Here is a 25,046-nt window from a genome sequence, read left to right on the forward strand (position 1 = left end):
TCTGAGGGTATGAATAATCTCACTCCAAATCTCCGCCATGATCTGGACAGTCGATAAGGAGGTGCCACCGAGGATCTGCGCGCAGCGCGAGGTCCAGATGTGCCACCCTGTAATGCTGCTGATAATCTCCCAGACTGGCTGCCTCTCCCGAACTCCTGTATCAGCCTCTGCTAGGTGTTGTGGGATACCCTCGAGCGGCCCCCACGTCCCCTGTGTGATAAGGAAAGTGGGGTCCTGCTGGCATGCCTCGAATAAGTGATGAAGACCAGGTGCGGTGCTGCACCAACAGAACGCGCCCCAAGTGATCAATCCTAGCTCTGGTGCTGCGCGAGTAAGAAGCCCGAAAGTCCACCTCCACACTTCCTGGGCACGAGTGCAGCTCCACAGGCAGTGTTTTGGTGACTCCTCATCCGCATGGCAAATCTGACAGCATCCGTCCTGGCCTATCTGCCTCAACCAGCTCCCCACTGGAAGACCTTTGTGGGCGAGAAGCCACAGGAAGTATGAGATCTTCCGCGGCCGCCAGCTCTCCCACAAGGCCTTCCAGAATGCCTGCAAAAAGAACCTGGAAATACCCTGTGCGTACCAGCTGGGTCGCTGGGTGGGGGGGCGGCTCTGCATCCTCCCGAGAACTCGCCTGCCCAGAGTCGTGCTGTAGGCGAAGAAGGAAGTCGGCCCCTGTCCTGTCACAATCTCTGGCCACCACCACTCTCCTGGGTCCCAATCAAGCTCTGACAAGGCTCGCCCCTCCCAGAGCCAAAGACGCCAAAGCTGCAACTGGTCCTGCTCGATGCTAGGGTCGGTACGCCAGACCTTCTTCAAAAGGCCTACGACCCTAACCCTCTGCCACGGGAGTAGGGGGTCGATGAGCGCATCCTCTCTCCTGAGTCGTCCATCCCCTGAAACCGCGAAGAAGGAGATAGAGGAGTCATCCATACATCCTGCGACCACCAGTGGGATGCCACGGGGGGTGAACTGTCCCAGCCAGCGGGTGTCACCAGGCATGAGGACCTGAGGCTCAGGTGGAACCAACCAAGCAGCTGGGATCGCACCGTCGATCTCCGTGCGTCTCGCCTGAACTCCACGTGCACCTCCAGCTGCGTCTGCAAGATCAGCCATCTCCAGATGTCTGTACGTATCCCTCCAAACTCGAAGGGACTGGGTTGGCCCCCTCATCCAGCCGTCCCACCTGATATGTGATCTCTCCCCCAACTGAAGGCCCTCGGCATCTCTGACCTGACCGTTCCAGATAAGCGGCTGGCGATCGATCTCCTCCTGACAGCTGGGAGGGGACTGAATGAGACTGAGACGGAGCCGCCTCCAAACCATGAGGAGGCTACGAACGAGTGGGGAACGGGGCTGAGTGAGCGGGGCGGAAGTGAAGATCCACCTGAGGGACGGTAGCCACTCTCCACCCCGGCGCGGGACACAAGAGCCGACTCCCTGCTGAAGTAACATCTTCCAAGTCTGCCCCCCCGGGGTCAAACCGCGGATGACAAGCTTGCCTAACAAGGCCTGACTCTGAAGCTCTGGATCGATAACCCCCAGGCCACCCTCAGCCTGCGGAAGAATGACTGTCTGCCAAGCAACCCTGGCTCTGGTATCTCTAAGACCATCCTCCCCAGACCAAAGGAAGTTTCGAACCAACCTCCTGAGCTGTGCCACGCTGGATCTCGAGAAGCACCAGCAGGAAGCCACATACCAAGCCGTGGCTAGGAGGACCTGGTTAACTACCAGGGCACGACCTGCAAGAGACAGCTTAGCAGTGCTCCAGAAAGCCAGCTTCCGTCGGATGGAGTCTAGCACCGGGAGAAACTGCTGAGCTGGCGTGATGTCTAGGCCAACCTGGAAGCCAAGGTATCTAGCTGTCTGTCCCCGTGGAATCCATCTGAAACCCAGAAATCGCCCCCACTGAGAACACGTCCCAGGGTCTGTGAGAAAACCAACTGATTTGTTCCAGTTGATTTTCGCACCAGCGGTCGAGCAGAAGACCTCCAGGGCCATCCGCACCCTCTCTAGCATCCTCTCATCGTCCTGGACATAAAGGGCTGTATCATCTGCGTACTCCGAGTCCAAAAGCTCCGTGTCCTCCCGAAGTGGAAGGCGAACACCCCTGATCTCGGTAGACCTCGCCCGAAGGTAGTAAGTCATGGCCTCGGCGAAGAAAAGAAACAGGTAAGGAGCAAGGGGGCAGCCCTGACGCACTGATCTCTCCAAGCTAAAGCGCTCACCCATCCTGCCTCCAATGATGACCCTGCTAGACGCTGTCCTGTACAAAGCTGAGATACCCTGAATCCAACCTGTCGGGAAACCTAGCCGCTCCAGAGTCCCCTCCAAAAAGGACCAGTCCACGCGATCGTAGGCCTTCTCGAAGTCGAGAAGTAGAATGGCAAGGTGTGATCCGCTGTGCTGAGCCCACTCCGCCGCCTCTGAAAAGGTGAAGACATTATCCAGGATACTGCGATCCTGGACAAAGCCTGTCTGAGTGTCATGAATGAGGTCTGGGAGTAGAGGCCGAACTCTAGCACTGATCATCTTGGCGAGGATTTTGTAGGCAGTGGTAAGGAGAGTGATCGGACGCCACTGGCGGATCTCCTGTCTATCTCCTCCCTTCGGGATGAGGCAAATCAGTCCTGAAGAGAGGCTCTCTGGCATCTGACCGCTACTGAAAATCCCCTGCAGAGCTGCAAGGAGGGGCTGATGGATCTGGTCCCAGAAGGAGGTGAAGAATGCTCGGGGTAGCCCATCCTCTCCTGGGCATTTCTGTCCGTCGATAGCCATCAAGGCCTCCAGCATCTCATCCAAGGTAAACGGCGCCAACGTCGCCTGCATGCTAGGCTGGACCAGGGATGGAATGTGCCTCCACACCTCCTCACGGGCACGACTAGCACGAGGGGCAAGCGGTTCCTGCTGGAAGAGGGTCCTGTAGAAGTCAGTGGCCAACCCCAGGACCTCCCCCGGATCCGTAACGATGTGACCATCCGCTGTCCTGAGACTCCGAAGCTGATCACCTGCAGCTCTCTGGCCATGCGTCCTGAAGAACTCCCTGCACATCCGGTCACCCTTCCGGGCCGAGAAGGAGAAGAAGAAGAAGAAGAAGAAGAAGAATATATTATCGTCCTCTGAAGACCAAAACCGGCCTATGGGACCTGAGCAATACAATATCACAAGTACCTGAAAGCTCCTCCCGAAGATGGGAGGGTGGAAAGAGAAACCACCTTCTAGGATTCAGGTGGATTCCTATGCTTGAAGAGCTTATACACAAATGTTCCTAAAGCTGAAGGTGACCCTTTATGCAGCAAATCAGCCAGTTTGTTATGTCCCTCAAGGAGGTGATTGAACTCTTCCCTAATGTGTGCATAGTGAGGGCATATCATTACCATGTGTTCTTCTGTTTCAACCATACCTTGATCACATAGTTGGCATATTCTACTCTCCCTTGGCGTGATAGGAAAACTCTGAGCGGTGCTGGAGTGTCTCCTCCAGGAGGGCTCTGGCTCGAAGGGCCTGGATCCGAAGCTCCTCCGAGCCCGGGGAAGCCTGCTGGAGTCGCTGAATGGAGGCGAGGTCCCTCCGAAGAGCTCTCTCTCTACTCCATCAATCCTGTCGAACCTGTAGGGCTGCTAGCTGGCATATCTGGCTGGACTCCTGCAGAGCCTGCGCAACTGAGTCCACCAGATCCACGCACTCCCCCCAGTCTCTGTCCCAAAGACTGCAAATACTGCTGCGCACGTCCTCCCTCGAGAAAATGGAGTCAGGAATCCTGCATGACCGGGGGGGAAGGGTCTGGGCTGCCGAATCTAATGAAAGGAGCACCGGCGCATGGTCGGAAAGTGTCGTCCCTGGAACTATACCCGCCTGACCGCCTGTGCTGATGGCCCAATCACTGACATAAAATCTATCAAGCCTCTCTAGGAGTCTGCCTCCTTCCCTGCGGAAGCCCCAAGAGAAGTCCAGGCTCCCGTGCCAACGCCGGAAGGACGGGTCTCTCCAACTGTCCTTACCTCCTGTCGCGAAGATGAAAGAGTCCCAAGCTGACTGCTCTGCCTGAGCCATACCTGTGAACTCCGGACCTCTGCCCTGCTGGTCCTCCAAGGTCTCCAGATTGTTGAAGTCACCTCCAACAATTTAGGAATCCATGTCTGGAAGAATCCCTGTAAGTGTCCTCCAGAAGGTGGCTCTGCATCGGAGGTCTGTAGGAGCATAAATGTTGAGGATTCCAATTTTGGATCCCTCCAAATCCAGGCCTACCCAAAGGGCTCGGCCTGGAATCAACGTGCCATGACCGAAAACTCCCTGGGCTAACTGCTCGCACACGGAGGTACAGACACCTCCACTCCTCCCCTGTGCGCCGATCGAGGGCTGTTGAATTCCTTATTATATTCAAGGTACATGAGATTATCCCTTTGCTTATGGGATTACTTTCTTGCCAAATACACGTGTCAGCCCGAACCAAGAGCCCTTCATTAACACATTAATCAACCAAGCCACAAGGGGGTACTAAGGGGCGTAGGCCCATATTCTAACACCCTCCCATGGGCCAAAGCTTTCAAAAGCTTCCCCGCTCACATTTCTTGGAGTTTCACGCATTTCGAGGCAGTCTGTACGCAGGCGCTTCTTTGAAGGCCCCCGTACGGTTGTACGGACTGCACACGCTTCATTGAAGGCCCCTGTACAGACTGTACGGGCCATTAGTTCTGCTGTACGGACTGCTGGTGGGCCCTTTGTACTTTTGTACGGTTGTCTTTTGCTGGAGGCACGCTTCCCAAGATTAGCTGTACGGGCATTTATGACTGCTTTGCATGTAGATCGAAGCTGGCTGCAAGTGTACAGGCTGCTGCACGACTCCTGAGGTCTCAATTGCTGGCTGTACGAACAGATGCATGCTTTTCTAGGCTGATTGTATGGACCTTTCACGTGCTGTTATAGGGATCCAAGGCAGGTTGTACGGACGTTAATCTGCTGGCTGTACAGACGCTAATTTGCAGCTGCTGCTGCACGGAGTCCAAAGGCTGCTGTACGGGCGCTTATTCACTGTTGTGCGGCCCCTTTCCCTTGCTGTATGGCCTGCTCAGCCTCCCTTTCCTGCCCGTGATTCTCTTGCTCTATTCTATCTCAGATTCCAGCCCGTTATCCCTCTCTTGTTTCCCCTCTCCTGTGAGAATGGGAGAGAGAGCAAAGGTGAGAACAAGAGCAGGAGAGTAAGAGAGCTTAAAACGTAGTTGCAATTAGATGAGTGAGTTACAACTGAATGGAGTGATGGGTTTTTTCTAAGTGACAAAACCTTATCACTTCACTAACTATAGTTAGTGAACTAACTGTGGTTAGGGGGAAAAACCTCTAAGTGAGGGAAAAGTGCCCCTAACCTACTTATTACATTACATTGGTCACTGCTAAATTATAGCAATAATTCTAACACCCCCCTGCAGTGCCAATGTCATGTACAAGGAAATGATCAATCACCAAAAGGAGATAAGTTCAGGGCACTGCGAAATGCCTCAAACTTTTCACGTGGAAGTGCTTTGGTGAAAATGTCTGCAGCATTGTCATGTGTTGACACATAGATCATGCTGATCTCTCCTGCATGCAACTTCTCTCTGACGTAGTGATAGTGAACCTCAACTATCAGTGAGAATTGGAGAAGGACCCTCCAATGAAAGATGAAGATCAGCAAATAAACGACGCAGCAAACACATTCAACTGTCGCTGTGAAAGCTGCCCCGTACTCAGCTTCACATGAATAGGTAGCCACTGTAGATTGTTTCTTGCTCAACCAAGAAATACAAGCTTTGCCCAAAAAGAAACAATTGCCACTTGTGGACTGCCTGGTGTCATAATCTCCAGCCCAATCTGAGTCACTGTAGGCATGCATCTGCAAGTCACCCCCCCTGGGAAACATCAAGCCAAAAGACTTGGTACCTTGCAAATAACGGAAGATGCGTTTTACAGCCTGCCAATGCATAGTCTTTGGGCATTCAATTTTATGGATTGTTTTTTTGTAGGTTGAGTTGTTCCGCAAATTCAAAACTTGTCATCTGAAAGCTAGAATTCAATTGCATTTATTTGAGTCACTGAAGCCTTTGGGTCATTGTTTGCTTGGGTGTAGCCATTTTTGGTGAGGTTCAGGGACTTTTTTGTATATGGGTATCTTGCATGACCCATAACTTGTGCATTGCTCAACGGAATTCGCCAAACTTTGTCTTCATGTTGTAATACACATTCCAAACTTGAACATGAGAGCAAAAAATTATGGAATAAGGATTTGGAATGAGACCATTAAAGCATTACAAGTGCTATGTTGCATGTGAAGCATATCTGCTCACCTGAGAAACTGCAAACTGAATATCAGGTCGTGTATTGCAGATATAAATGAGGCATCCAACAGCCTGTCTGTAGAGTGTGACATCAAATGATTCACCTGCTTCATGCATTGTAAGCTTCAGCCCCAGCTCCATGGGAGTAGCTATGGGCTTACAATCCTGCATGTTGAATCTGTCCAAGAGTTTTTGCACATACTTGGATTGAGACATACCGATGCCACTTTGCTCTTGAGTGAACTGGATCCCTAAATAAAAGTGTAGCAGCCCCAAATCTGACATGTCAAAAGTGGTCTACAATTCAGCTTTAAAATCTGCAATATTATCTTCATTTGACCCTGTGAGCAGTAAGTTATCTACATAAAGAATGATGACTAAAATATCCCCCCCATCCTTCTTGATGTAGAGGGTGCTTTCAGTTGGACTATTGTGCAGCCCCTTGCTGGTCAGAAAGGCATGCACCTCCCCCATGCTTTACTGCACTCCAAGTTCTGCCAAGTAATGGAGCATCAATTTTACTCTCCCTGAGAGTCTGTAACAGCCAATTTGGGACTGTTTTTGCTGCATGTATATCTGCAATTTCTTGCTGAACAACCTCTTCCACGGCTTGTGGAGGTGGTATGGCATCGTGTGGCTGAATCGGAGCATGTGGAGGTATCTGAAAATTCTGATTTTCGTCAGATTTATCAGCATGGGAACCCAAGGCAATGGGTAGTAACCCCTCAAAGACATCACCGGAAGAAGAAGGCATATCAAAAACAACTTGAGTGTGAGCTGAATTTTCTGAAAATATTACATCTTTACTGACAATGATCTTGCGTGTGATAGGATTGTAGAGACGGTAGCCCTTGCTCTCTGCACTGTACCCAACAAAAATGTATTTGATTGCCTTATCAGACAATTTATGCCGGAACTCAACAGGCACATGAGCATATGCAAGGCATCCAAAGACACGGAAATGATCCACAGAAGGCTTTCTCCCTTGCCAAACTTCATAGGGAGTCTTGGTTTTCAAAGCTTTTGTGGGTGCCCGATTCAAAATATAGTTGGCACACATGAGACCTTCAAGCCAAAATTTGTGAGGTAATTTTTTGCTTTTCAGCATACATCTATCCATCTCCATAAGAGTATGATTTTTTCTCTCAGCTTTCCCATTTTGCTGAGGAGTTAGCCTCACTGTAAGCTGATGTACAATGCCCTTGTCTTTCAAAAAAGCATCAAAATTTGCAGACAAGTACTCCCCTCCTCTATCTGTGCATAATGTCTGTATCTTGAGTTCGGATTCATTCTCAACCATGGCTGCAAAGTGTTTGAAGACCATAAACACTTCTGATTTGCGTTTCAGCCCATAAACCCAAGTGTAGTTGGTGTAGTCATCTATAAAAGTGACAAAGTAAAGATGACCACCCAATGATGGAGTCCTCATGAGACCACAGACATCACTATGTATAAGCTGTAATTTTCGAACAGCTTTAACTGATCCATCCTTCTTAAAAGGAGATCTGTGCATTTTACCAAGAATGCACCCTTCACAGGCATGTGGAGGAGGTGTTTCAAGAGGAGACAATGCATCAACCATGGCATGTTTTTGAAGCGTCATCAAGCTGCCATAATGCATGTGTCCATATCTTGCATGCCATAACTCCGCATTCTGCATAGCAGCAGCAGGAGTGGAAATTGCAAGAGCATGTGCTGGTCTTTTCTCATACATGTCAAGCTGAAAACGACCACGCAACAGAGTGCCAGACAATCTCAAGGCATAGTCATGCTCTCTATCATGGACTGCATGCTTGTCATCTTCAAAAATGAGCTGAAATACAGCTCTGTTAAGAGTGGACACTGAAAGTAGATTTTTTGTGAACCAGGCACATACAAGACATCATAAATTCTGAATGTTGAGCCATCAATGGCTGTAAGTTCAACTTCTCTTGTACCACGGACTGAATAGGAGGAGTTGTTGGCACATGTGACCTTTTTACCAGCAGGTGGTGGATGCAAAGATGTGAAGAGACACTTCCTGGAAGTGATATGCTTTGAGGCACCGTTGTCAAAATACCATGTATTATGTGTCTCATTGACACTGAAAGCTGATGCATCCTTGGAAGAATCATAACTGCATGTCAGAAAAGCATAAGTGTCATCATTACAAGTGGCTGTACTATCCCGAGCAGCCAACTGAGAGTCTGAAATGCAAGACAAGAAGGCATAGTCGTGCTCCACAAAGTTGTCTGTAGCTTGCTCATTGTCAGATGCATGAGGAGCTGGCCATACCGGAGCTGTTTTTCTTTTCCTTTGCAAGCCTTTTCTTGCATTCTCCAATGTAGTGACCTGGCTTTTTGCAGTAATGACATATTCCCTTCTTCTTGGGCTTACCTGCATCACCCTTAGCCTTTTGAGAAGGCTGTCTTGAACCACTGGAAGGCTGATTTGCTGAAGTCTTTGCCTGTCCCTTTACTTTAGGCTTGAATTTTGAGAGCATAGCATGTTCACCTGCTCGTGAAGCCATGTTTTTCTTGGTCTGCTCTTCCTGCAGCAGAAGTCCTATCAACTCGTGAAAAGTGAGAGTATTTGCACCCCCCCTCAACGACAAATTCAGCGAGGTATGAAAGCTGAGATAAGACTCAGGAAGAGAATTCAGAGTAGTGGTAATCATCTCTGAATCAGGAATGATCTCATCAATATTCAACAACTGCTCTCGTAAATCCTGTAGCTTTGTGAGGTGCACTGACATGGAGTCACCCTCTTCCATATGTGTATGAGACAATTCTCTTTTCAAAAAAGACACCCTGGCATCATTCCGAGCTGCATACATGCTCTCCAAAATATCCCATGCTGCCTTTGAGGTCTTACACGACCGGATATGTGGAATGATGAATCTTTTCACTGAAAGAGAAATACACGACAAAGCTAAAGCATCACGTGAATCCCATCTCTTCTGCTCTGGAGTGGTAGGTATAACTGCACCAATAACTTGTGCTGCAGTTGTACCCTGTGCACGACCTCTGCCTCCTCCTTGTTGGGGAGGGGTATTAGGTGCCACATTTGCTGGCCGGAACTCATCCCCACTTACATAGTCCCACAAATTACGAGAAATCAGAATATTGCGTACCATAAAACTCCAGAGGGAGTAGTTGGTACCATCCAGCTTGTCCTCTTGTGAGAGACCACTGAAACCGAAATCATTCTGATTTTGTTGGGCCATGTCTGAGAAAGAAAATACAGCAAATGCAAATCTGAATTCCCTTGCTGGGAATAGAGTGCACAAATCCCAAAAAAACACAGCCAAACACTGGCTAAAAATGCAACTCAAATCTCTGTAATGTCTCTGTCAGAAATCTGCCAGAGCATCCAATCTCTCCCAAAATCTGCCAAAAGCGCTTCAAAGCACTCACAGAAAGGCAGTGTGAAGTGAAACCTGTCAAATTGCTCTCCCAACACAAAAGCCCCAATTTGTGGCTTGAAATTGCAACCAGAAAGGGGCAAATTTACTAAAAGCCCCAAATATGCAATTTCTGAGCAAAAGCCCCAAATTTCAGACTAGATCTGCAAATCTGTCTGCAATGCTTGCTACAAGTGCAGCTCCAAATTTCTTCAACACCTGCAAAGTGTTTGCAATGTCTGCCCACGAATACAAAATGCCCCAAATTTTCTACAAGAACTACGCCAAACAATGGCTATCTGTAAAGAAATGTCTGCCAGACGACCAACTGCAAGAATGCTTGCAGGAATAAAACCTGCTCAGAAGGCCAAATGCAAATGTACGGAACTGTTAGTACGAAACTAACAGTACATTTGGCATATGGATGTACGGCCTGTACGGTGACTGTACGACAGAGGTACGGATGGCCGTACTGTACGGACGAGCTGTGTGCTGCAGGCTGTACGGCAAAACAGTATGGAATGTACGGCCAAGCTGTACGCTGAATGTACGTAAGGTACGAAGACTATACGGAACAGTCTGTACGTCTTGTACGGAAGGCAGCCACGGACGAAGAGCTGGTACAGACAGGTATGGTGCAGGTATAGTACATGCTGGTACGGAATTAGTCGACGCATGTACGGCGGTTGAACGGCGATGCAAAAGGTACAGTACGGGCGGGAGCTGAGACTTTGTACAGCGTACGGCGCTGGTGCAGGTACGGACGGGAGCTGCGAAAGTAGCTGTACGAAGCAGGCGCAGAAATGTATGGACTCCTGACGAAGGTTGTACGGAAGCAATCCATACAATGTATGGACTGTACGGACAAGGAGCAGGCTGAAGCTTTCGGGCAAGGAGCAGGGAGCAAGGTCAACCTGCTCTGATACCAAATGTGAGAATGGGAGAGAGAGCAAAGGTGAGAACAAGAGCAGGAGAGTAAGAGAGCTTAAAACGTAGTTGCAATTAGATGAGTGAGTTACAACTGAATGGAGTGATGGGTTTTGTCTAAGTGACAAAACCTTATCACTTTTTTTTTTCCAAGAAAAAGACTTCTATTAAGTAAGAAAAAAAACCCGCGAGAGCAAACTCAAGGCGGAATACATCATGAAATCATGAGGATAAATAAAAAACCCCCTCAGAGTGAGGTGGAAAACAACCAAGGCTGAGGCTGAAAGTGCCACCTCAACCCTGTAGTAGTTTCAGAGAAGAAAGGAGAATCCTTCCATTCCCTGAAGAAAGAAGCCCTCCTAGCTGAGGCTGCACGGGAGCCCCCCTGCATACCCGTCCATACGGCCATCAAAGTATGTACGATGTCTGTCGAGATATGTCTGTCCAGATACTAGCCAATGTATGCGAGGGATGAACCTGAGTACCCTCCAAAGCCTCTGTGCATCTGGCTCTCCAGATATGCCAGGATGCTATGCTCGCTAGAATCTCCCAAGAAGTATCCACAGAGGCATGTACAGCTGTAAAAGGAAGGTGTGGTACCACATCCAACGAACATGACTAAATCCGATGACGTCGAACCGAAATGGCCCGAGAGGAGTCAACTCCCTCATAGAAAACCTGAGGTCCTGTAAAAGAAAGCCAAGCCACCGAGCCCCATGTCATAAAAAGTGGGGAATGGGCAAAGTGACTGAAAATCCTGGCTACCCCCATCCAAATCATCCTCGCCTGTCTGCAATCCCATAAGCAATGCTGAATAGACTCCGAAGCAGAAAGGCATCGAGGGCATGTAGGGTCGGCTCCGAACCTAGACCTCCAAAGGTTCACTGCAATCCCTTCATGAATAGAAAGCCAAAAGAAGATAGTGATCTTTCTATTCTTGTGGGATTTCCAGAGCCTCCTCCAGAAGCACCTCTGCTGATCCGCAGTAATACCAAAAGTCTCCCAATGAGGAACTCTAGAGGGTCTCCAACCTCTACTACTGAGCTGATATCTCCTGGCATTACTGACCGTGTAACGAAAGAAGGGGATGCTCTTCTCTCGATGCCCTGTATGTACAGCTGTAAAAGGAAGGTGTGGTACCACATCCAACGAACAGGGCTCAATCCGATGACGTCGAACCGAAATGGCCCGAGAGGAGTCAACTCCCTCATAGAAAACCTGAGGTTCTGTAAGAGAAAGCCAAGCCACCAAGCCCCATGTCATAAAAAGTGGGGAATGGGCATTCCTAAAGAAATAAATAAATACCGAAAGGGGCGCCAAGTGTTTGGGGCCAGTGTGGTGTCTTGTACTTGGTTTCATTGAGCAGGGGCACTCTAGCCTCCATCCAGTTATTTCTCAAGTTGTTTCTAAGTGGTATTGTTTAAAGTTAATTGGTTGGAAATGATGCAATGTAGCTGTGAATAATGAATATGCAATGCAAGTTCACTAACTATGGTTAGTTCACTAACTATGGTTCAGATTTCCCAGAGGAGGAGTTTGTGCCCGCTACTTTTGGGGAGCCAGTGATTGGGTTTCCTGTTGACAGGGCTTCTTCTTCAGGTGCCAGGATTCTTTCCCCTGTTGATTTTCCACCACTTGGTTCCATCCCTCCCTCCTCGAGCAGGAGGTCTTTCCCTGTTGAGGGGTTTGTTTCCGCCACTAGGTCGGGTAAGGTGTTCCACTCTACATCCTCCCGTCGATGAGGATTATTAGTTGGAACATACAGGGCCATGGTGGCGTCCCACATCGCCGCCGTTGACAGAGCCTGATGATGTCTTACGCATAGCTTCAGATTTCTATGCCACCCTTCTTACTGCTAACCCTGAGACACACGATAGAGAGGATGCTAGACAGGTTGGCAGAGCATCCTTGTGTTGGTGAATCTGGGTATGCATGTTCTACTCGACGCACCTTTCACCAACACAGAGTTCAGGACTGCACTTTCAGCCCTTCACAAGGGCAAGTGCCCAGGTTCAGATGGCCTTACCCCGCCTTTTTTCATTGCTTTTTGGGATATGATTGGAGACTATATTACTTCAGCCCTGCAGGCCATTTGGGACTCTGGCGAGATGCCTGGGTCGCTTACAGAGGGTCTCATCCACCTTATCCCAAAAGGAGGTAGCAGAAATTTAGTGTCCCAGTGGAGGCCTATCATTCTTCTGGGGACTTGTTACAAGATTCTGGCCAAGGCTATCAGCCTCCGATTGCAGCCACTTCTCCCTGATCTCATTCATGACACTCAGACGGGATTTGTGGATGGCAGAAGTATTTTTGATAACATTTTTTCTTTCTGGGAAGCTTCAGATTGGGCCATGCAGAGTGGCCAGAATCTTGCCATTCTACTTTTGGACTTTGAAAAAGCTTATGACAGAGTAGATGGGGGTTTTTTGGATGGCACCCTTCTACGCTTTGGCTTTCCTGATGCTTGGATCAGAGGTGTTTCCTGTTTGTACAGATCAGCCCACAGCCAGGTACTTATTGGTGGGGTAAGGGGTGAGAGATTTCAGATTTCGAGATCAGTCCGTCAGGGATGCCCCCTTGCTCCTTTCCTTTTTTTGTTCGTGGCCGAAGCTATGAGCATCTATGTTAGATCTCAAGCTGACATCTTTGGGCTGAGACTTCCCATCAGAAGGGAAGAGGAGCTACTTGACAGTGAGTTGGCTGATGACACAGCAGTTTACTTGGATGCCACTCCACAGACGCTCACTTCTTTCAGGACAGCATTGGATTTATTTTGCTTGGCGGTAGGGGCGCAGATAAATTGGCATAAATCCAATGGCTTTTGGATCAGTGATGAGGACACTCCAGTTTGGGGCCTTGACATAGGATTCACTTGGGTTCGGAGGGGTGTGCCTATCAGGTATTTAGGCTGCCAGGTCGGCTTGGGTATTTCTACCACGCAGCAGTTTGCTCCCGTTTTGGAGAGCATAAGAAGGAAGCTTCTTTTTTGGAGCTCAGCCAAGCTGGATCTTGCCTCTAGAGTTGTGGTGGTCAACTAGGTCCTCTTGGCCACAACCAGGTTTGTTTGTTCATGTTGGTGCCGTTCTAGGGATTGCATCATTCAGCTCAGAAGACCGATCAGAAACTTTCTCTAGAGTGGGCTTGATGGCACAGCAGATGCCTTAGCCGGGGTGGCTTGGGAGACCCTCATCCTCCCTACAGAGGAAGAGGGTCTCAATATTATTGATCCAGATTTACAGTGCAGAGCTTTACTTTGCAAGATGGTGGTGCGGGGACTTATGCCAGGGCAGGAACCGTGGATGGACTTTCTTATTAGCAGCATACAGAGGTGCACACCTTCTTCAGGAGGAGACTGGATGAGCAGTGTTAGATGGATCTTCACCACAGCACACCTCAGGTCACCTTTGTCCCCTCTCATGGTTGCCATTCTGAAAGCTTGGGCCAGTTTCAGAAGCACTCTTCGGAGGATTCCTCCTTCCTCTCGGGAAGAGATTGATAGGCAACCCATCATGTGGAATGACATTATTTTAGATGATCATGGCAGACCACTGGGTGCCTCACTCTACATGCAGTGGTCCAGGTGGGAGAGGGGGCCTGCTTCTTCTATGGGGTCTTGGAAAGCTTTCCGCAGGCTTCCAGAGGAGACCAAATCAAGGTTGACAGGACATCTCAGAGGGAGTGCAGGGAGGATCTTGCAGATTGAGGCAGCCCTTCCAGAGGTTTGGGTAGACACAGATGATATGCCACTCAGTTCCTCCACTTGGGCAGGTACTTTTTCGAGAGGCGGGGTTTCGCTTCAGGTTTTGATCTTCCGAAATGCACAGGAGGATGTTTTGGTTTTTAGTATCCAGGATGGTGGCAGATTGCTCAGGTCCACAGAGGACATCTTGCTTGAGTCTGCTTTTCAGCCTATCAGGGTTATAGGTCTTTTGATGCAGGGATCAGATTCAGAGTGGTTCCTAGACCCAGACCCTTGGCTACTCTCCACCGGGTCTTGGAGGCTCTGGCTCTATGGGGGAGTTCCCATCAGGTATTTGCAGTGGGACCCCTGAGAGTGGGAGTGGATTGACGACTGAAAATCCTGGCTACCCCCATCCAAATCATCCTCGCCTGTCTGCAATCCCATAAGCAATGCTGAATAGACTCCGAAGCAGAAAGGCATCGAGGGCATGTAGGGTCAGCTCCGAACCTGGACCTCCAAAGGTTCACTGCAATCCCTCCATGAATAGAAAGCCAAAAGAAGATAGTGATCTTTCTATTCCTGTGGGATTTCCAGAGCCTCCTCCAAAAGCACCTCTGCTGATCCGCAGTAATACCAAAAGTCTCCCAATGAGGAACTCTAGAGGGTCTCCAACCTCTACTACTGAGCTGATATCTCCTGGCATTACTGACCGTGTTTGCCTTGGCACTTGGGTGCTAGTGTGTGCACTAGGATGGAATGCAGGTTATAGCCAAGGTTTGGCTTGGACAGTGGAATTGCCCGTGGGGTAGAGCACAAGGGAGAGCCCTTGTTGTTTGTACCAATTTCATTCCTAAAGAAATAAATAAATACCGAAAGGGGCGCCAAGTGTTTGGGGCCAGTGTGGTGTCTTGTACTTGGTTTCATTGAGCAGGGGCACTCTAGCCTCTATCCAGTTATTTCTCAAGTTGTTTCTAAGTGGTATTGTTTAAAGTTAAGTGGTTGGAAATGATGCAATGTGGCTGTGAATAATGAATATGCAATGCAAGTTCACTAACTATGGTTAGTTCACTAACTATGGTTCAGATTTCCCAGAGGAGGAGTTTGTGCCCGCTACTTTTGGGGAGCCAGTGATTGGGTTTCCTGTTGACAGGGCTTCTTCTTCAGGTGCCAGGATTCTTTCCCCTGTTGATTTTCCACCACTTGGTTCCATCCCTCCCTCCTCGAGCAGGAGGTCTTCCCCTGTTGAGGGCTTTGTTTCCGCCACTAGGTCGGGTAAGGTGTTCCACTCTACATCCTCCCGTCGATGAGGATTATTAGTTGTCACTCTCATCATCCTCTTCATGTTATATGGTTCAGGATTCTTTGCCTGTAATATGAGAGCTCTTGTAACTGGCCTTCAGTTTCCTAAAGGGCAGTAGACCCTAACTTGCATTGCATATTCATTGTTCACAGCCACATTGCATCATTTCCAACCACTTAACTTTAAACAATACCACTTAGAAACAACTTGAGAAAGAACTGGATGGAGGCTAGAGTGCCCTGCTCAATGAAACCAAGTACAAGACACCACACTGGCCCCAAACACTTGGCGCCCCTTTCGGTATTTATTTATTTCTTTAGGAATGAAATTGGTACAAACAACAAGGGCTCTCCCTTGTGCTCTACCCCACGGGCAATTCCACTGTCCAAGCCAAACCTTGGCTATAACCTGCATTCCATCCTAGTGCACACACTATTTTTCCACCCGAAAAGCAAGCAAGCTCCGATAGCACCCAAGTGCCAAGGCAAAGCTAAGGCATTCACCATTTGTCCATGACCAACTGTAAAAGTATCCAAGCATTCCACAAAGACTGTAACTAACTGTTAATGACCAGGCATCCAGACACTTCCCAAAAAACTCCAAATGCAATCACATGAAAAGGATAGCAACAAGAGAACTCAAACCAGCTTCAACTGACTTCAATCCAGCTCCGAAACACCTCTAGAAGCAACACATCCAATGTAGTGGCTAGCGGGAGGAACTGGCAGCTAGGAGATGTTAGAATTATTGCTATAATTTAGCAGTGACCAATGTAATGTAATAAGTAGGTTAGGGGCACTTTTCCCTCACTTAGAGGTTTTTCCCCCTAACCACAATTAGTTCACTAACTATGGTTAGTGAAGTGATAAGAGAAGAGAGCATCCCCTTCTTTCGTTACACGGTCAGTAATGCCAGGAGATATCAGCTCAGTAGTAGAGGTTGGAGACCCTCTAGAGTTCCTCATTGGGAGACTTTTGGTATTACTGCGGATCAGCAGAGGTGCTTCACAGCCACATTGCATCATTTCCAACCACTTAACTTTAAACAATACCACTTAGAAACAACTTGAGAAATAACTGGATGGAGGCTAGAGTGCCCGTGCTCAATGAAACCAAGTACAAGACACCACACTGGCCCCAAACACTTGGCGCCCCTTTCGGTATTTATTTATTTCTTTAGGAATGAAATTGGTACAAACAAAAAGGGCTCTCCCTTGTGCTCTACCCCACGGGCAATTCCCATGTCCAAGCCAAACCTTGGCTATAACCTGCATTCCATCCTAGTGCACACACTAGCACCCAAGTGCCAAGGCAAACACGGTCAATAATGCCAGGCGATATCAGCCCAAATACCTGATAGGCACACCCCTCTGAACCCAAGTGAATCCTATGTCAAGCCCCTAAACTGGAGTGTCCTCATCACTGATCCAAAAGCCATTGGATTTATGCCAATTTATCTGCGCCCCTACCGCCAAGCAAAATAAATCCAATGCTGTCCTGAAAGAAGTGAGCGTCTGTGGAGTGGCATCCAAGTAAACTGCTGTGTCATCAGCCAACTCACTGTCAAGTAGCTCCTCTTCCCTTTTGATGGGAAGTCTCAGCCCAAAGATGTCAGCTTGAGATCTAACATAGATACTCATAGCTTCGGCCACGAACAAAAAAAGGAAAGGAGCAAGGGGGCATCCCTGACGGACTGATCTCGAAATCTGAAATCTCTCACCCCTTACCCCACCAATAAGTACCTGGCTGTGGGCTGATCTGTACAAAGAGGAAACACCTCTGATCCAAGCATCAGTAGAGCCAAAGCGTAGAAGGGTGCCCTCCAAAAAACCCCAATCTACTCTGTCATAAGCTTTTTCAAAGTCCAAAAGTAGAATGGCAAGATTCTGGCCACTCTGCATGGCCCACTCTGAAGCTTCCCAGAAAGAAAAAATGTTATCAAAAATGCTTCTGCCATGCACAAATCCCATCTGAGTGTCATGAATGAGATCAGGGAGAAGTGGCTGCAATCGGAGGCTGATAGCCTTGGCCAGAATCTTGTAACAAGTCCCCAGAAGAATGATAGGCCTCCACTGGGACACTAAATTTCTGCTACCTCCTTTTGGGATAAGGTGGATGAGACCCTCTGTAAGCGACCCAGGCATCTCGCCAGAGTCCCAAATGGCCTGCAGGGCTGAAGTAATATAGTCTCCAATCATATCCCAAAAAGCAATGAAAAAAGACGGGGTAAGGCCATCTGAACCTGGGCACTTGCCCTTGTGAAGGGCTGAAAGTGCAGTCCTGAACTCTGTGTTGGTGAAAGGTGCGTCGAGTAGAACATGCATACCCGGATTCACCAACACAGGGATGCTCTGCCAACCTGTCTAGCATCCTCTCTATCGTGTGTCTCAGGGTCAGCAGTAAGAAGGGTGGCATAGAAATCTGAAGCTATGCGTAAGACATCATCAGGCTCCTGTCTGTAAAACCCCATGTGAGTCAATAAGCTGGGATACACTCTCTCTACTATGTCTAGGGCCAAGAGTAGAGAAAAAGTGTTTATTGACTCTACCACCCATGAATCCAGAAGGACTCCCGTGCATGAAAGGCATACTCTGCTCTCTGATCAAGCAATAACTACAGATGAGCCCTTGCTGCAGCAAGGCGCTCCTGAATCCAAGCATTTGAAGGCCGTTTCTGCTCTTCCCTCTGCAAAGCTGCCTACTGCTGGCGAACACCAATCTCACGTCTGAGAATATCTCGTCTCTTGGTACAAGCAATTGAGCGGTAGAAGTCGCTAATACCAGAAAGGGCAGCGGCTACATGTGATGGATATGGCTGCCCACCCTGGACATGAGCAAACCATATCTGCAGGGCTGACTCTGTAAGGTCCTCCTCTGTGTAAAAGGCATCTGGAATCCTTATGCTGGCAGACCGGCCTCTCAAGTGAGGCTCTGAGATAGCCAGCACAACAGGGAAGTGGTCTGAAGTGGAAACTCCAGCAGCAATGCATACCGATCCACCTTTGTCTAGTGCCCAGTCATCTACATAGAATCTGTCAATGCGTGCATGAATAGGCATCTGTTGCCTCCTGTTCGACCAAGAGAACAGGAGGGACTGTGGCTGAATAAGAAAGGCATCATCACACCAAGTATCTCTGCCACAGAAATGAAAAAGGAAGGCATCCCAAGCTGCTCTCTCCAAAGAGTGAAGTCTGCCTTCTATACCCCCTTTTTTGTGTGACGGTAACTCGACCATGTTAAAGTCACCTCCAATCACCCATGAATCCACAATGGGGGCCCAGGAGAGCAAAGTCTTCCACATAAGGACACGTTCCCCTCTAATGTTGGAGGCATATAGGTTAAGGAAACCAACCTTACGCCCTCCAATCAAAAGAATAATCCACTGAGCTCTAGAGGGAATAATGACTTTGTGCCCAACAACTAAGGGGAGAACCGACTGCGAAACTGAAATAGAAGTGCCCCCCCTGCTGCCCAAGGCAGGCAACCAAAAAGTATGGCCAGAAAGCAACTTGCCTGACTTGGCACAATCTCTAGAATCCAGCTTGTGCTCTTGAATAAATAATATATCAATGGAGCCCCCAGTAACACCTGGATGAAGCTGATCCCGGATCAGCTGTCTACGGCGGCGATGTGGGACGCCACCTAGGCCCTGTAAACTCAATTGCTTGGAGACCCCCACTCCAATGTTACACCTACCAAGCTCAAAAAGAAGAGTAAGGGATCCCCGTTGCTCAGCCACGAGATTCCCCCACATCCTCTAACCTGATCCAAGAAGGCCATTCGAGTAGGTGACGGCTCCGACCAAGTGCTCATCTAGGACAATTTTGATGAGGAGACAGCTACTCTTGCCACCTCCTCTGCTTCAGAACAGCAGTCCTCCACCCAGGGTGACCCTGAGGTACCCCTGATTCTAGAGGTGAACAAACTAGTGTAGGCCCAAGGCCTATCATCCATCCTCCATGGCATAATGTAAATATCAATATGCATTTCAATTTTCTATGGATTTTTGTTGTTTTGAAAAATTTAAACCTGAAATGGAAAGTTTACATCTGTAAAAAGTGAATTTTGCATATTTTGGTATATTTCCATGTGATTTGATGACGTGTTGTATGATGTGGTGTTCTCGATCTTCCGAGTAACGTTCCTCAACCCAAAACGTTACCATTCCGTCATCGGGCGTTACCCAAAACAGCTCCGTTCCTTGGTAACTATGCCCTAGGGATGGCTGGCTTTAAGCGTTCAAGATGTAACGTGTGTTTTATTGAAGTTCACCGAGCATTCAGATTCTAACCTTACAGAAAGCAAAACTGTCATAACTACAAAGGTGAATTTGGACCATGATACCCCTTGAGCTTGATGCATGCGTGTTGATGAAATTGATTTTATTGCAGACGTCTGTCATTGAGTCATTCATTCACCCTGCTGTTTAACGGAAACCGATTTTCTTTTAGTGGTCCTACAAAGAAATTTGAGAAGTAGGATATACGCTATCTTGCTTGTCAGCTATGTCTCGAGAGTGTAATATCTTTAAAAATGATTACAATCATTTTATAAATTCTCTATGGTGTTCTTTCTTTCCAGCTTACAGTGGTGAAATTGGAGAATAACAACACACCATGTCTTCTATTGTTAGGTCCCAGTGGGAAAAGCTAATGCATCATATCCATATCAGAGAGAAGTCACAAGAGAGGTTATACTTGCTTTTTCTTCAGAATGGTCACATTCATTAACCAAGGAAATAGCAAAATCAATTGTAAGTGTTCTTTCCCAGGCTGTGATATTTGGTAGCTGCTGGAGATATTACCATGTTTTTGCTTGAGTGTTTTCTTTATGAGATTGATAAAGTTGGGATATAAGTATTGACAGTGTGAAGAAATAAAGGCTACTAAACATTCACATCCTATGCAAAGCTAGCCCTCGCTCCTTTTATGATTCAGTGTCTTAGTGACTGTGGGTTTGTGAAGGTATATCTTCTCAAACCAAATGGGGGAGCTCAAAAACATCTTGAGAGCATGGTTGATCTTCTTGAGCAGTACGTTCCTTGTTATTTAACACGTTATTTAACAGCTTGTTGTTTGCTTTCCTGTACAACCAGCTCTTTTCAGTTGAGTAATTCCTTATCCCCTTGTTTGCTCAGATATTACCATCCTTCAAATGGAGGATTGTGGACTCCTTCTCTTGATCGGTTTCTGCGGAATTTGGTGGCAATTTTCTCGAGGCGGCTTGCAAAGGAACAAAGGTAGTATACCCTTCTTGTCAATGTAATGATGGTACTGCAAACATAGGCCGCCTTCTTGATCATTTGTTGGTATGTTGCTGAGAACTTTGGGGTAGCCTGTTGGTTTTAATATACTCTGCACCATGGTGTACAGAAAGAGATCCATGTTTCAGGAGACGCCAGAGCCACTCCACTTTTTAGGAAGCAAAGAAAGGAAGGAATTTGTGAAAACAGTAATGCGCTTGGTAGAGAGAGGACAGTTTAGCAAGAATGCCTCACTGGCTCGGACTGCAGCCATGGCGTCATCTACGTTAGCATATATTGAGCCGTTACTAGTACTACCATTGACCATATCACGCTTTCACACAGCTTTGGACACAGTGAGTTCTGTTCCAAAACATTTTAGCATAACTGTGTTAGTTGTGTTGAACAAATTTGATGCGAACATGGTGATGTCTGAGCTTCATAGTACTTTTGATGCATTGAAATGTACACTTTGTGTAGATTGTCACTGTATATTCAAGGATTTGGTGTGTTGCTTATATAACACAAACTCTTTGTTTTCTGAGTTTTGGTTTATCGTGAATATAGTTCATGATTGATTGTCAGAATTTCCTTTTTGATACACTAAGTGACTATTGAATGCATGCATGTTGAAATTCCTGTCACCCACAGTTTCCCCTCTAACATTTAAGCATACACAGGAAATAGAAAGAAAGAAAGAAAGAAAGAAAGAAAGAAATATTAATGTCCACGGGAGACCTCGCGGGCCTTTGGGACAAAGCGCACAGAAAAGCGAACTCATACAAGCCTCAGTGGGCTGAAGCAAAGGGTACACTAGGACCCTTGCTGAGTACTAATCTATGCTAACATAATCATAATCATATCATATCAATCAATCTATCCAGGCGCTGGGACGAAACTGAAGCGTGGTACAGTGATGGCTCTCTGGTGGGCTGCGAAAATATCTCGTATCTGCATCTGTCGAGCTGTCTCGAGCTGTGGCGGGGGGCGCGGTGTGCTCGCTCTCTGGACTCTCTGGGCTATGTCTAGAGTGATCCCTCGTCTCTGTCGGTCTCCTTTGAGGAAAGTTGTGATAGGTCGGACCTCAATGGAGTGTACTCTGGGGGCTCTCTGTCGCACATGTGGCCTCTACGTCCCTCTCTCGGCGGTACTGTGCCGGCTGCTCATCCAGACTGCTCTCATATCGGCTAGCTCCTCTTCCTCCACTCCATTGTGTCTGGGGGCTGACTCAAATGTATAGAAGTCTGTGACATGAAACTCTATATTGGCCTGCATCAATCTGAGAAAACCCCTTTGTTGAAGCTAACCCCTAAGCTGTAATGTGAAATTAGGAATGGGGGACAGCCTAAGTTGGTGAAGTCCCCCTTTGTCTAGTGCCTCATCTAACCTCGTTTTGATCAAAGAGGAAATAAGTGAGGCTTAAGTCAGTTTTGTGCATGATGCCTTTTGAGAGCTTGTGTGACTCATTTGTCTCTTTAGTCAGTCATCTCTCTCTCTCTCTCTCTCTCTCTCTCTCTCTCTCCCCCCCCCCCCGCTCCCTCGCTCACGCTCAGTCCCTCGCTCCCCGCTCCCTTGCCCCTCACTCACGCTCAGCCCCCTCGCCCACGCTCACGCTCACGCTCACGCTCAGGCTCCCTCGCTCAGCCCCTCGCTCACGCTCACGCTCAGCCCCCTCGCTCACGCTCAGCCCCCTCGCTCACGCTCAGCTCCCTCGCTCACGCTCCCTCGCTGCCTCTACGCTCACGCTCTACCGCTCAGCTCTCCCTCGCAGCTCTCAGCCGCTCGCTCCCCGCTACCTCCCGCTCCGCCCCTCGCTCCCCTCAGCCACCCCTCGCTCCCCGCTCAGCCACCTCCCTCCCTCCTTTTTTGCTCATCCACCGCCCCCCCTTTTGTCTGCTCCCCTCGCCACCTTTTTTTTTCTTTTTCTTTCCTCGGAACTTCCCAAAAAAAAAAAAGAAAGAAACCACAACCACCTTATTAAAAAAAAAAAAATCATCGCCACCTAAGCCTCTCCTCCATCTCCACCTCTTGGCTGCCTCTCCACTTCAGGCTTCCGCCCTACTTGTCCACCACCTCGCACTGGACGTGCCTCCCATTATGGGGGGGGAACCGGTGCTCCCGCTCCCGGCTGAACACTAACACTAAGATCTGCACCCGCACCCCAAGAGGAATGGGGGACAAAGCCAAGAAAGACGAAAATAACAACAACAACAAAAAAAAGCAAACGACACAACTGAATTTGGAGGATGTGAACACACATTACAACCGAAGTGGACTTGGGGTAGACAGTAAGGCAAAGGTAGGACCTGACTCAGCTTCTTCAGCCTCTATCTCTACCTCAACCTCAACCTCAACCTCAACTCCCGCTACAGTGTCAGTTTCGTTTTGAGCTCCAACCTCAGCTCCCTCTATCTCTGTCCCTACTTCGACTTCAGTCCCCGCTTCAGGCCCAGCTCTAGTTCCAGTCTCAGCTCCATCTACATCTACGATCAGTGACATACTCATGCCCATGGCGCCAGTTGTTGTTCCCTTTTCCTCTTCTCCTGTTACAGCTCTCGCACAGCTTATGACCCCTACTTCGGAGGTGTCATACACTGTGCCGCATTACGCTTCACTCTCCCCTCTCCCTCTCAGTCAGCCCACCCTCCCACACCCCGTTGGGACTGCCTCATCCATTCCACTATCATCTCTGTTCCTCACTCAGCCACCGTCCAGTTTTCGGACTCAATCCCACTCTTTCATGCCACAGTAACCATAGTTTCAGCATGGACATGGGTGGACTGATACACGAGAGGCCGGTGAGACCCTACTCACGGAGATACATAGTTTTCGTGAGCGTGAGATGGATTTGGCTCGCTTCGCATGGGAGCAGGTCCGCTTCAACCAGGAGCAAAGCCGCATCATTCGGGAGCAGGCTAGGGCCATTCGGGAGCAGGCTAGTCTTATTCAGGGACTTAGACAGGATATCATGCAGCTGCGACAGGAGGTCACAGCCATACACACTGCCCCAGGGAGTACCCCGGTGGTCGAGGCACAGATTGCAAGCATGCAATCTGCTATTGAGGAGACTTTCAGATGGGTTGACGTGGCCAAACGGGAACCCGCAAGGGTCAGCGTTTCGGCTACCCTCATGGAGCAGCAGCAGAGAGCCAGTAAGACTCAACATCAGAGTATGAAGGATCCCACGCACTGAGGCTACACCGATGGTAGATGCGACTGCGTTCGTGACCGCTACCCTGGGTGTGGTTGAGCACAGGATAGAGAGGGCATGGCGGGTGGGGAGAGATCCCAACCGAGAGCAACGCCTGATCATACGATTTCATGACACTTAGGCACGACTTTCAGCTCTACGACGCAGGTCAGTCCTTCGAGATCAGCCAGCGATCTCTATGGATGAGGACCTCACACCTCTACAGGTTGAGAAGAGGCGCTCTTTGCTGCAGCAGCGGGATCAGGCCCGGAAGGAGGGGAAGTGGACAGTGGTACGAGAGGGACGACTTCTTACAGGCCCCCGTAGGACACCTGCCCCCTCCCCTACATAGGGAAGAGGGGTCTATGAGACTTAGATATCCGAGATCCTGCACCATTTGGAACTATAATGGTACCTTATGGTCAGGATCAGGGAACTTCTCAGAATCCTATACAGGCCACGACATAGTCTTCTATACAGAGACACATCAGAGTCCAGAGCGCCCTCTTCCAATAGTCAGCGGATATACATGGGAGTCTGCATACAGAGATGAGACGAGGGATACAGGAGGAGTTCGAGGTTCAGGTGGAGTTGCAGTCCTTTTCAGATCCACACTTCAGGGGATCATTTCAGTAGAGCAGAAAGATACAAATTCTAGATTTCTTTGGATCCGGATACGACACATGGATAGCCAGGATCTGTTTGTCGCAGTTTGCTACTTCCCCCCGGAGACCTCCCACTTTGCCAGAGATATTCGAGGTGATGATGAGACATCCCCATTTGTTGCCCTTTATCAGTCCATCGTTGACTTTTCTAGCCGCGGAGAAGTCCTTTTAGTGGGGGACTTCAACGCGAGGACAAGGGCCCGTCAGGTACCACTTCTTGATTTCAGAGATGATTCCACTCTACTGGCAGATGTTGACCTTGAGGAGGCAGGTATGCTACGGGTTTCGGCTGACAGGCGAGGTCCATTCTCATCCTATGGGCAGGCCCTATTAGAACTAGGCAGGA

General features: G+C 48.7%; 1 protein-coding gene across 1 annotated transcript in view; it reads left to right on the plus strand.

Moving 5' to 3' along the window:
• PA200 (proteasome activating protein 200) overlaps positions 1-25,046 on the plus strand; it is a 178,368-nt gene that overhangs the window by 54,866 nt on the left and 98,456 nt on the right. Inside the window, exons 7-10 of the mRNA XM_087395003.1 lie at positions 20,237-20,356; positions 20,568-20,635; positions 20,741-20,842; positions 20,976-21,201. Of these exons, the coding sequence (XP_087251129.1) occupies positions 20,237-20,356; positions 20,568-20,635; positions 20,741-20,842; positions 20,976-21,201 (516 nt within the window). The remainder of the gene's footprint in view (positions 1-20,236; positions 20,357-20,567; positions 20,636-20,740; positions 20,843-20,975; positions 21,202-25,046) is intronic.

Source organism: Dipteris shenzhenensis, chromosome 23 (genome assembly GCF_047967505.1).
Source record: "Dipteris shenzhenensis isolate YYH24624 ecotype China chromosome 23, Dip_SZ_1.0, whole genome shotgun sequence".
Taxonomy (NCBI): Eukaryota; Viridiplantae; Streptophyta; class Polypodiopsida; order Gleicheniales; family Dipteridaceae; genus Dipteris; species Dipteris shenzhenensis.